Source organism: Anomaloglossus baeobatrachus, chromosome 4 (assembly GCF_048569485.1).
Source record: "Anomaloglossus baeobatrachus isolate aAnoBae1 chromosome 4, aAnoBae1.hap1, whole genome shotgun sequence".
NCBI lineage: Eukaryota > Metazoa > Chordata > Amphibia > Anura > Aromobatidae > Anomaloglossus > Anomaloglossus baeobatrachus.
In genome coordinates this window covers 340,187,036-340,199,607 of record NC_134356.1, presented here as the reverse complement: position 1 = coordinate 340,199,607, position 12,572 = coordinate 340,187,036, and the positions used below count along the sequence as shown (strand labels likewise).

At 41.8% G+C, this 12,572-nt stretch overlaps 1 protein-coding gene across 2 annotated transcripts in view; it reads left to right on the top strand.

The window, feature by feature from the left end:
• The window catches only part of WASL (WASP like actin nucleation promoting factor), a 78,341-nt gene extending 67,285 nt beyond the window's left edge, over positions 1–11,056 (top strand). The window contains exons 8-12 of one of the 2 annotated variants that reach the window (XM_075345079.1): positions 2,589–2,742; positions 8,106–8,123; positions 8,439–8,977; positions 9,064–9,166; positions 9,551–11,056. In XM_075345079.1, the coding sequence (XP_075201194.1) occupies positions 2,589–2,742; positions 8,106–8,123; positions 8,439–8,977; positions 9,064–9,166; positions 9,551–9,612 (876 nt within the window). In that variant the 3' untranslated portion in view covers positions 9,613–11,056. The remainder of the gene's footprint in view (positions 1–2,588; positions 2,743–8,105; positions 8,124–8,438; positions 8,978–9,063; positions 9,167–9,550) is intronic. The other variant, XM_075345080.1, reaches the window with a different exon arrangement.
• The last annotated feature ends 1,516 nt before the right edge of the window (positions 11,057–12,572 follow it).

The window sequence follows — 12,572 nt, the reverse complement described above, 5'->3', positions numbered from 1 at the left end:
GTGCAGAGGGTGTGGTTGGACACTGAGGCCGGGGGCGGTGCCAACTGTGACTGTGGGTTTGGCTGTCAAACGTCATGTTAGGTTGTGCTGAATGTGAACAAAGAGCTGCAGAGAATAAAGTGAAAAATCAAGAGAAACAAAATGTAGAAAACAAAAAAAAAAATAATGTAGGGGGTGTTTTATATGACAATACAGCACAGATTAACTTTTTTTTTTGGAGTTTGTCGGACAACTCCTTTAACTTGAGAACGGCGGCAGCTATAGGCATAGAAGTGGTGTCTAGGTATAGTAAAGTAACCATGAGCTACGCAATGAAACCACCTATAGCGCCACCTGCTGGAAAACAACGGAGTTAGCATTTTTATCTCGAAAACGGAACGAGATAGAGGAAAAAAAAGTGAATTACAAAGTTGTAGGGCATCATCAATTCAATACGATTCGACACCTTGGATACAGAAATGCTATGATTAGAACGTGTAAAACTCTCACAAGGCTGCAGACATGAAGCGATACCTCATGGAGATCTTCCTACAAGTCATTGGGTATGGTGGCTGCGTGGAGTGGCCTCCACGCTCACCTGACCCTGACCCCAGTGCACTTCTTTCTGTGAGGTCACATCAAACAGCAGGTGTATGCGACCCCTGCACCAACATTGCAGGACCTACGACGATGTATCACAGATGCTTGTGCAAACGTGTCACCTACCATATTGCACACTGTGCAGCAAGATACAGTATGCTGTCCAGAGTCCAGATGTGGCCACTTTGAGCATCAAAGCTAAATGCGCGCCATATACGTGACCAGCATTCAATGTTTTGGGGGGGGTCATAAGTTTCATATCGTAAAATTTCTGTATGCAAGGTGTCGATTCGTATTGAATTGATGATGCCCTACAATTTTTTAATTCACTTTTTTTCCTCTCTCGTTCCATTTTCGATAAAAATGCTAACTCCGTTGTTTTCCACCAGGTGGTGCTATAGGTGGTTTCATTGCATAGTGCATCGATACTTTACTATACCTAGACAACACTTCTATTCCTATAGCTGCCGCTGTTCTCAAGTTAATGGCGGTGGACACACTGTATAGTCTCCTGCATGCCTTAAAAATGATTGTGTATTTTCTCTAACTGGTAGGATGGCCTCAGCAGCTCATAAGATGTCAAATATAGTACCTAGGACAGGGGCCCTTTGAACCTCTTCTATATCTTTACACCTTTTTTGTACTGTTTTAGCATTTTTAGGCGATTTTAAACCTGTGATGGGAACCTGTGGCCTCCCCCAAAAAATCCCAAAAATATGATTTACCTACAAAGTGGTAATCTCCAGATAAGCAGCATTAGCCATTCGCATTGTCATGGGATGGTGCAGAGAGCTGTAACGGGGCTCACTAAACAGTGAGTGCTCTGTAATCCTCTGTAGCACAATTTGAGCTAATTGTACCAGCCCCCTTTACTGCCCACATGACTGGAAGCGAGTGGTGGCAGGGAGAATATAACTTCACTTTCTCCCAGTAGCTGTGCTTCCAATAAGCCACAGACCTGATTTTAGTTGCCATTTGCCTGCAAATTCCTCATTCCTGTGCAGGTAAATAGCGTTGGTCACATGTTCCCTTTATATTAGGTCAGTCTGACACTGGTACATTAAATGCACCCAGAGATCCCCCATTACTGGGATATTGATAGCCAAATATCACACAGACCTTTTGCCACCCTGCCTAATAGTCACTATAGTTACATCCAGACGCTGCCCCTTTACTCCGTTTTTCGCATCAAGCACTCCCACTACAGTGACATTCAGCATCAAGCCCCCCTATAACTGGCACTGCCATTCTATCTCCAGCTCACCACCATGGCCAATGTATGTGCATCCATATCTGGATTTCTTTTATGGGGCTACTCAATTGTCGCCATCTGTAGACCTGCCCTTCATGCCTTTTTGCAAGACCTGGTACAAATGCACCATGCTGGCAGACAGCCACATACACTCATGGGCAGACAAGCCATATGTGGCTCCCAAGCTACAGATTGGGTACCCCTGCCTTGAAGGGAATCTTTCAGCAGGTTTTTGCCAAGTAATCTGACGCCAGGTTCAAAGGTTAAAACATAGAATTCTGGGATGCCTGTCTTGTCAAGGTCCATTCTGTTGTTTTTCTTATGTTTGTTTAAGCAGCAGAACTTATCATTCCTTGGACTACATTGTCTCTTGCACAGCAGTCCGGCACGCCCCCTCCTCTTATTGACACCTCATTGTAAAATATCTGTCATGTAAAATCTCTATTTAGAGCCTTGTGTAGTCGGGACAGCTCGCTCAGCTCTGCTACATTCTAAATCTAAAAACTGATTGTAATCTAAGTGATATATCATTGGATTCAGTGTCTCTGCCTACATCATGCTGCTCAGATAAGGTAGCAAAAACCTGCTGACAGATTCCCATTAATGTAATATTGTATATGTCTTATGCAAGCAGAGAAGAGATGTTCCGCCTGATTTACAAGTCCACAGCTATCACTGTCTGTAAATCACACCATATATTTATTTTGGAATGTATGTAGACTTAGCACCTCCATTTATTTCAGTTTTTTTGTTTTAGGTGAATAATTTGGACCCAGAACTGAAAAAGTTGTTTGACTTATGTGGGATCTCTGAAGCTCAGCTGAAAGATAAGGAAACATCTAAGCTCATTTATGACTTCATTGAAAATACAGGAGGTGTTGAGGCTGTAAAAAATGAGTTACGCAGGCAAGGTGAGTTCTATCTGATTGCTGTTCTGTGATAGCTGAGTGGTGGTGGGAATATTCTGTCCATTTTCTGAATGGGACACTTGGTGGTTTTCCCCAATAAGGAATAATGCATCTCATACAGTTTTGGCTAAGTACAGAAGTCACTAAAACAGCTTAGTTCATACACTGAGGATAAGTCTTTTTGTTTTTCTTTGGGTTAAGTGTATGAAATTATGTGCTGAAACACTAGTTTTCCCTTTAGCCACTAGATGGCGGCACAAGACACCTCACTGGTAATTTTTCAGTTCTTTCCTCTTACATTGGCTGATCTCCCTGGTCCGAGATTCTGTTGACGGTTTCTGAAATTCTCCCTTAATACGCCGCATTAAAAAATAGTAATGCTAATATCCACATTACATTTCAGCTTTGACAAATTGCATTTTGACTGTTTTATGTTATGCCGTTCTCATAAAGTGGTAATCTAGCAATATATCAGTTGGCATCATACCTTTTTAAAAGTTCTCCTATCCTGGAGAGGCTGCTTCACTGGTTTAGTTGCTATTTCTGCATTTAAAACTGGGTTGTCCAGGGCTAAGATTTCCTCACTTATCATTAGGATAGGTCATCCTTGTACCCCCACTGATAAACTATTTGTAGACCCTTCACTGTGTACTTCTGCTAGCGGTGGGGAAGCCATTACACCACAGCTCCTTATACTTTATAGAGCCCAGGTACCGGAGCTCAGCTCCCTTCATTAGGAGCTCAAGAACAGATGTGATCTTCTGATGGGATTAAGTTCCGAAAAATATCAGCTGAGAGACGCAGGCTCATTGTGCTTTAGGCTAGGTTCACACTTCCGTTAAATTGTATCAGTCACAATCTGCTGCTCTGGTAAACAACAGAATCAGTTTGGCGGATTCCGTTGTTCCCATAGACTTGTATGAGCGGCGGATTGTGACTGATGATGCTGCTTTGCATCCTTTGCCTAACTGATCAGTCGTGGAACGACTGACCGTGGGGCTGAAGGAACGCAGCTTGTAATGTTTTTTGAGCAGCGCAATCCATAGGATTTCGCTGCGCATGCTCTCTGGCTCCCTGCACACATAACCAGGATACACATCGGGTTACCAAGCAATGCGCTTTACCTAGTTACCCGATATTTACCCTGGTTACGTGTGCAAGGAGCCAGCGCTAAGCGGTGTACGCTGGTAACCAAGGTAAATATTGGGCAACTAAGCAAAGTGCTTTGCTTAGTTTTTACCCGATATTTACCCTGGCTACGTGTGCGGGGAGCCCGACACTTCACCGCTCGGCTCCTCCCCCTCCCGCACGCCGCATGTGTACCATGAGCCCGACACTGCATTGCTTGGCTCCTCCCCCTCCCGTACACCGCATGTGTACACACACACACACACACGTACGTCCCCAGCCATGCAGTCCGCGGCACTGATGTCGTCAGCGCCACGGCCCCGCTCAGCTCCACCCACCTCGCACTCCGCCCCCCCCACCACCCCCGCACACAACAGTCAGACAATGAATTCTGTTCTTTGTCATCTGTTGTACAACGCATCAGTCACATGCGTCAAGCAACGCATGTGACTGCAAAACAACGGAGATGTGAACCTAGCCTTACTCACCTTTGCTATACCATATCAGCCAGGAGCACATTTTTAATTGTGTGGATCTTGTTTTGAAGCACCTTGTGTTAAAGATCATAGGCCCTTCCAATTTATTTTTATTTGTTTTACTCACTTATATAGTGATATTCCGCAGCGCTTTACAGACATGATCATCACTGTCCACCATAAAACCCATTTTTCTAGTGATCATTCCCCTTCTGCAGATAATAAATTCTATTTATATAGCATACTTTACAATTGCAAGTAATCTGGGGCATGTATAAACAATAAAAACAAAGTAGCACAGTCAACCTCCAGCTCGCACACTTATAATCTATGGAGAGTCTCATAGTCTGTACTTTATCTGCATGTAGATTGGGAGAGGAAGACACAATGCAATGTGCAGGACTTGTGTGTATGTTGGGAGGCTCACTCAGCAGCAGTGTGTACATGTTGGTCAGCAGAGTAGGATAGATCCCTTATGGGCATAAGAAGGAGAACGCAATGCAGGTATGAAGTTGTTCCACATCATGCGCTCTAGTGGTCGTATTTGTAGCAATCACAATTGTCAGTGTAGAAAAAATTTTTACAGTATATAAAGTACTCTACATATCTAAGCTCTCAAAGTACCTGCAGAGCATATATGTTTACTATGAGTAGAACCTGATCAGAAGAAAGTAAAACTGTTCATATGATCCTTTTTTATTTGTAAGAAATGGATTGTGCTACTTCCTTTACACAGTTGGCTAGAAATGGCAACCTTCAATTTACTAGCTTTAATGCAGCTTCGACACTGGTGACCAGGGCATCAGAAACGAGGATTACCAGGCCACAAGATAAATCTGCAGAGGAAGCTGCATTAAAGCATGTAGACAGCTGTGACCAATAGACACCAATGATTGGGAAGGTGGGGATGAGAACCAGACAAGTAGAAACACGGAAGCTTAGGAGTAGCCTAATGCTGCTCATAGACATTATAGCTATGTCAAATGATAGTTTGTCTGACACATCTCTTCAGACTCGCACAAATCTTTATTGTGGTGCATGCATGCTCAGCCGAGTGCTCGTGTTAACCATAAGAGAGCAGTGGCATATCTTTCCGCTAAACAAAAGGATCGGGTGTTAACAAGATTTGTTGCAGTAAAATCTGAAAACCCCATACACTTTAGGTGGTCAACCAGCCTGAAATTGACAGGTTTGGACTACTTTTATGTAATGTGTATAGGGTCTTTGTTAGTTACCTTTAATCAGGATTTTCATATATAAAGTAAATCCAGTACTATACTGGTACTAGGATGCTGAATGTAAGCATATCTTGTTCATAGAGTGGATGTTTTATTTCAGAAATATGTGCAAGTAAAGTTCCAACAATGCACTGCTATGTGATTGACAGGTGCAACAGGTGTGAGAAGATGTGGATTGGATCTTGCTATCTATTCCCGCTCCTTCTGTCTGCGCTGGAATTAACATCTATGACAGAGGAAAAAAGGCCAGGCAGGGCCAGGAATTGATAGTAAGATCCAACCCTCATATTCCCGCCCCTCTTACTAGCAGTGCATTGCTGGAACTTGCATATATTTCTGAAATATCAAATCTTTGAACAAGAAGGTATGCTTACATTCAGCATCCTAGCGACAGTATAACTAGTTTTACTTTTATATAGGAATATCCAGCTGGTTGGATCCCTTTAAGCCACACATGAACATATGAGGTACTGTAGTGGCACTAAACCAAGTAACATAATATGCCACTCTTACTGTAGAGGAGCTATTCAATTTGCAGGATCCTGGTCCAGTTTCCACATCAGTATCTTGTGACCACGAGATAAAAGTCCTGAGAACTGCCTCCTACCTGCTTACGTACCGGTACCACTTCTCTTTTTTTTTTTTTATTGGCCAGCATGGCGAAACATTGTCTGCACTGAAAATATGACTTTACACCAGGCCGGCTAATCAGAAGGGATGCCGACATTCACATAGCTCCCATCTGCCAGTCACAGAATAGATATGGGCTCTGGACCAGATTCCTGCACATTATGATAACTTTTCTATACCTACTCTGAATTTGATCCCCTCATGAGCCCCATACTGATTGTTATGCCAGTATGGACTGAACTCTTCTCAGTTCTGATAATGCAACAATCTGTTTTCCTCAGTGTTACCTGTCTGAGAGACGTCAGGAGTACAGTGTATACAGTGCTGGCCAAAATTATTGGCACCCTTGCAATTCTGTCAGATAATACTCAGTTTCTTCTTGAAAATGATTGCAATCACAAATTCTTTGGTATTATCTTCATTTAATTTGCTTGCAATGAAAAAATACAAAAGAGAATGAAACAAAAATCAAAACATTGATCATTTCACACATCTCCAAAAATGGGCCAGACAAGTGTTGGAACCTTTAGCCAAAATAACTGCAAACAACCGCTTCCGGGTAACCATCAATGAGTTTCTAACAATGCTCTGCTGGAATTTTAGACCATTCTTGTTTGGCAAACTGCTCCAGGTCCCTGAGATTTGAAGGGTGCCTTCTCCAAACTGACATTTTGAGACCTCGCCACAGGTGTTCTATGGGATTCAGGTCTGGACTCATTGCCTGCCACTTTAGTAGTCTCCAGTGTTTCCTCTCAAACCGTTTTCTAGTGCTTTTTGAAGTGCGTTTTGGGTCATTGTCCTGCTGGAAGACCCATGACCTTTGAAGAAGACCCAGCTTTCTCACACTGGGCCCTACATTATGCTGCAAAATTTGTTGGTAGTCTTCAGACTTCATAATGTCATGCGCACGGTCAAGCAGTCCAGTGCCAGAGGCAGCAAAGCAACCCCAAAACATCAGGGAACCTTCTTTATCCACCATTCGCACAATCTTGCGTTGAAATCTCTCGGCAATTTTTCTTTTCCTTCCACATCTAGGGAGGTTAGCTACAGTGCCATGGGCTTTAAACTTCTTGACGCTGCGTACCGTAGACACAGGAACTTTCAGGTCTTTGGAGATGGACTTGTACCTTGAGATTGCTCATGCTTCCTCACAATTTGGATTCTCAAGTCCTCAGACAGTTCTTTGGTCTTCTTTCTTTTCTCCATGCTCAATGTGGTACACACAAGGACACAGGACAGAGGTTGAGTCAACTTTAATCCATGTCAGCTGGCTGCAAGCGTGATTTAGTTATTGCCAACACCTGTTAGGTGCCACAGGTAAGTTACAGGTGCTGTTAATTACACAAATTAGAGAAGCATCGCATGATTTTTCAAATGGTGCCAATGCTTTTGTCCACCCCGTTTTTTATGTTTGGTGTGAAATGATATCCAATTGGCTTTGACAAATTTTGTTTTTTTTTTCCATTGAAGACAAATTAAATGAAGATGATTATACCAAAGAATTATTTGTGATTGCAATCATTTTCAAGAAGAAACTGAGTATTATCTGACAATTGCAGGGGTGCCAATACTTTTGGCCAGCACTGTAGGATATAGTTGTGTTAAAGGAATTTTAGTAGGATGCAAGCTTTGGCCCTTCAGTGCCCTTCCTGCTAACCATAAAATAATCCCCCTATGTGTCCTGTTAAGAATACAAAGGAATGAATAAAAATCAATTTACTTTTGATGTGACTTACTGCAAGCATCCTCATATGTTGCCGTTGGATTCACAGCTCTCGGTCTTCATTGGGAAAGCATTTAAAGCTCTTACCCATCCTGCATGAATGGATTTCTTAAAAGTTTAATGACTTTTAATATAAACCTTTTTTAAGGTCTGCTCCATTTATTTCTGTAGGTCCTCCTCGCTGGAGTGGTATGTATAGATGGTTGCAATTAATGAGACTTGATAAGCATGGAGTGCAAAGCGTGGTTTTCTGGTTTCTCTAATGAGCAGAGTTAATCCCATAGTTTAGCTAGACAATAAAATATTAAATGATTTTCCATGTAGTCAGTATCTGCACTGTTACATGTTATACAGTAAACTTCCTTGAAATATTTCTATGCATGCACGTGAATGTGCTTTTTACATAAATACTGTAATTGAAAGATGTATTTGAAGTTGACTGAAGACCTTGGCATGTGGTGTTATTGCAATGCTCTTGACAACTGCTGATTTTGTTTTTTACAGCACCACCACCACCACCTTCAAGAGGTGGCGCTCCACCACCTCCTTCACACAGCTCAGGTCTCCCACCCCCACCACCAGCAAGAGGTGGCATTTCAAAACCCCCTCCACCTCCTTCAAGAGCTCCTATGGCTGTACCCCCACCACCTCCACCTTTTAGACCAGGAGCCTCAGGACCGCCACCACCTCCACCTAATAGAATGCATCCTCCACCACCACCAGGTCATTCTTCATCTGCACCTTCAAGTCCACCTCCCCCACCACCTCCACCAATGCAAGGATTTGGAGCACCTGCACCACCTCCTCCCCCTCCTCCACCTGGTCCCCCACCTCCACCTGGACCACCACCTCTACCTGGTTCAGTAACAGAAAATGATCATCCGATTGCACCTCCATCTGGTAACAAAGCGGCACTTCTTGAGCAGATTAAGGGAGAGCAACCTAAACTTAGGAAAGTAGACAATAGGGATAATCGACCAGTGTCGTCTTCTGGACGAGATGCTCTGCTGGACCAAATACGACAGGGAAAAGCATTAAAACCTGTAAGTACACTTTTCCGCTTGCTCTGCACAGTACCACTTTGCTTTTTCGCCACTGTTTTTGACTATGTATGCATTATATTTACTAGGTGACGGATGAGGCAGAAACTATTGCACCTACACCTGCTCCTGGGATAGTAGGAGCACTGATGGAAGTAATGCAGAAAAGGAGTAAAGCCATTCATTCTTCAGGTATGAGGAGTACCACAGCTACACCCTCAGCTTTTTTTTTTTTTTTTTTTTCTTCGACCTTTTAGGCTGTTTACTTTTTGTGGAAAATTTCCATTGAGGATTTGACCATAAATTACTTGTGGCTTTCAATGCGGAATTTACCCTACTCTGTTACAAGGCATTGAATCAGGTGAAATCTGCATTGAAACTGTAGTTTACTCTCAATTTCTTGCAGATTCTTTTTCCTCAATTTGTGAATGGGATTTTGAAAACCCATGTGGTGTCCTGTAATTTGCTGCAGAATCATTCTACATACATATAACATACGTACAGCCGAATGTTTATTTTTATTTTGAAATTGTTTAAAAAGTGATGAAGTATTTTTTTATTTTTTTTTCCTGGTAGATACTGATGAAGATGAGGACGACGATGAAGACTTTGAGGATGACGATGAATGGGATGATTGATTTACACGTTATATAAATATATATATATAATATATATTTTTTTTAAGGTGAATGAATACTAAACACTACTTTCTGTCTGACTTCTGTAAAATGATCATGTAAATGGTTTACCAATCTGCTGTATATTTTTGTTGCCTTTTTTGCTTTTTTAATAATCTGTGCAATACCTCATTGGAAATGCAAAGGTTTGTCCTTACGCTGCACACAACTCTTCCTCCTGCTAACTGTGTGCGAACTGACATGACATAACAGATCACATTAGTGACTATATAACATCTGTGTGACGAGATCTCCCTGCGGAACAGTCAGTGACAGAACAACCTTTTAATGTAATTGTTGTAATGAGAAAAAAACAAACACTATTTTCTTACCCTGATTTTTCTGTATCTAAATTTCTTATTGAAATCTAGTCTAGCACTACGTTCTTTTCTTAAGTCATGCTGATCTTTGCTAATTACACCCCTCATTTTGAACTCAAAGCTAATTGTATGTTAAGTATGTACATCCTTGTTTTTGTTTAGCACTTTTTTATTTTTTTGACACAACAAATTGGATTGTATTATCGCAGCCACTACCCGTAATGCTAATAACTCATTTTACAAAGTTCAAGCAATAGCCTCTGCTAATTTATAGCAATATTAATTGACTGGTTAAACCGTTTTATATCCAATACCTTGTAATGAAAAAAAGTATGACAGACGGTACACCAACTACTAATTGGTGATATTTAACCTAAATGGCGAGTAGAACTGACTGACATAGCAATGCTACATGAGGCCGCTGGCCACGACTGACTCTAACTGCATTAACTACGTGGACACAGCTTGTACACTACACATTAAACACTATATAGCAGAATCGGTGCTTGTTGTGCACTCGTACTCTTCTGTGTTGACAGGACTGCTTGCTTCTCTACTATAGGGTTAAGTTTCTGAATGCGTACGAGCCACGCTGCAGAAGCTCCAGAATACATCCAGTGCCGTTTATTGTGCTGCATTCCTTATGTATCCAATAGCAAACACTACAACACAATCATACAAAAAACTATCTTGAATGGCAAATGAATATTAGTCTATATGGTAAAATAAACACTAATATGTTATGAACCTGCCTATTGCAATGCTCTATCTATTGTATAGTTTTGGGGAACAGAGGTTGGCATTAATAAGAAATAAAGAACACACTTTGTATAAATACTCTATGTACTTGTCTTCACATACCTACATATGAGAAGGTAGTATCTGGTGTCCTATACACCTTTCCCATTATGTGGTCACAATAAATGAGTTCCTGTTGGTTTAGCTTTCATTGTAAATGTTACTGGCTGTTAATATCTAATATAAGGTTAAGTGTGACAGGCTGGTCCTGTTTCATTTTATATTCTGGAAATCCTAATTATTGGACTATCAATAATCATGCAATTAAAGTGATCATGTAAACGTTATATTGTATTTTATGGATAATTGGAACTCTGTTTATTCACCATGGGCTGTCATTCCGCAGAGATGAGACGCTATGAAATATATTCAATAGGTATACTTGTATTTTTTACTTGGTATCCATTGTGTCTCGCCATCCTGGTTACATCCAAGGGTATGCTCACTGGACACTGAATTTTGCCGAATGTAGCCACAGTAACAATGGTAGGTTGATGCTATCCAGTCATGTTATATAATGGGTTGCTGGTGACTAAGGCTCTAAATCAAAGAGAATTCACAAAGAACTGGTAAGAAAAATGTTTTAAAAAAAAAAAAAAAAAATTTCATGGTCAAAGGTAAAATCTGTGTGACATATCTATGTACATAATCATAAAAAAACAAAGGGGGTATAAATGACATTCAGTCTCATGATAGGGTTTCAGCACAATTGGATGCCCTTGTTTAAAGGCCCAGTCACACACAACGACTTACCAGCGATCCCGAAAACGATGCGACCTGATAGGGATCGCAGGTAAGTCGCTGGGAGGTCGCAGGTGAGATGTCACAGTCAGATCTTACCAGCGATGCAGGAACAATACAGGTCGCAGTAGCGACCTGTATAACGATCTCAGCAGTCAGTGACCCTGTCACACAGTGTCAAACACAGCGATGTGTCCTGCCCAGCAGGACATCGCCTTTGAAGAAAATGACCTGGACCATTCAGCAACGACTAGCGATCTCACAGCAGGGGCCTGATCGCTGGTAAGTGTCACACATAACGAGATCGCTACTGCGTCACCAAAACGGTGACTCAGCTGCGATCTCGCTAGCGATCTCGTTATGTGTGACAGTACCTTTTAGACCCAATGCTATCTCCATGTATTATAAATTCTCTGCTGTCAAACAATTCTCCCTACCAAGTCTACAGTTAACAAAAAAAAACAAAGCAAAACGGAAGTTCTTTAAGCAAATTTAAGTTTCTCGACAAATGGGACACCACTGGTTATATTTATTCCTGTGCTTTACACTGTATTCTACTGGAGAGTAGTAAAAGTCTGGACTCCGTTTCATAGTTTCCTGGGTGCCGATCCAGATGCAGTACTAGAGAAATTTAAAATAAATTAAGAATTAACTGAGCACTTCATACTAACTGAGGCTCCGTCATGGTGGCACCGTGCTTCAAGGACGCGTATTCACTTCTGGTGCCGTGCATTAAGGTCATCGGATATGCACTGATTTCCCCGCCCACCGGCCGTCCTGTCATCTGTGATGGGTTGCAGTCAGACCCCCCAGCCTGTGTGACAGTGTCTGACTACAACCAATCACAGGCCTTGTCTGCGGGTCAGTATCGTGGGATTAAATAAAACAATTGGCGTAAGGTCCCCCCATATTATGATAACCAGCACAGCTACAGGCTGCAGCTGGGCACTTATCTTGGCTGTGTATCAAAATAAGAGGAACTGCATGCGTGTTTTTTTTTTAAAGAAAAAATGATGACATGCTGTCCTCTCCATTTTTGATAGCAAAGATAAAGCTCAACAA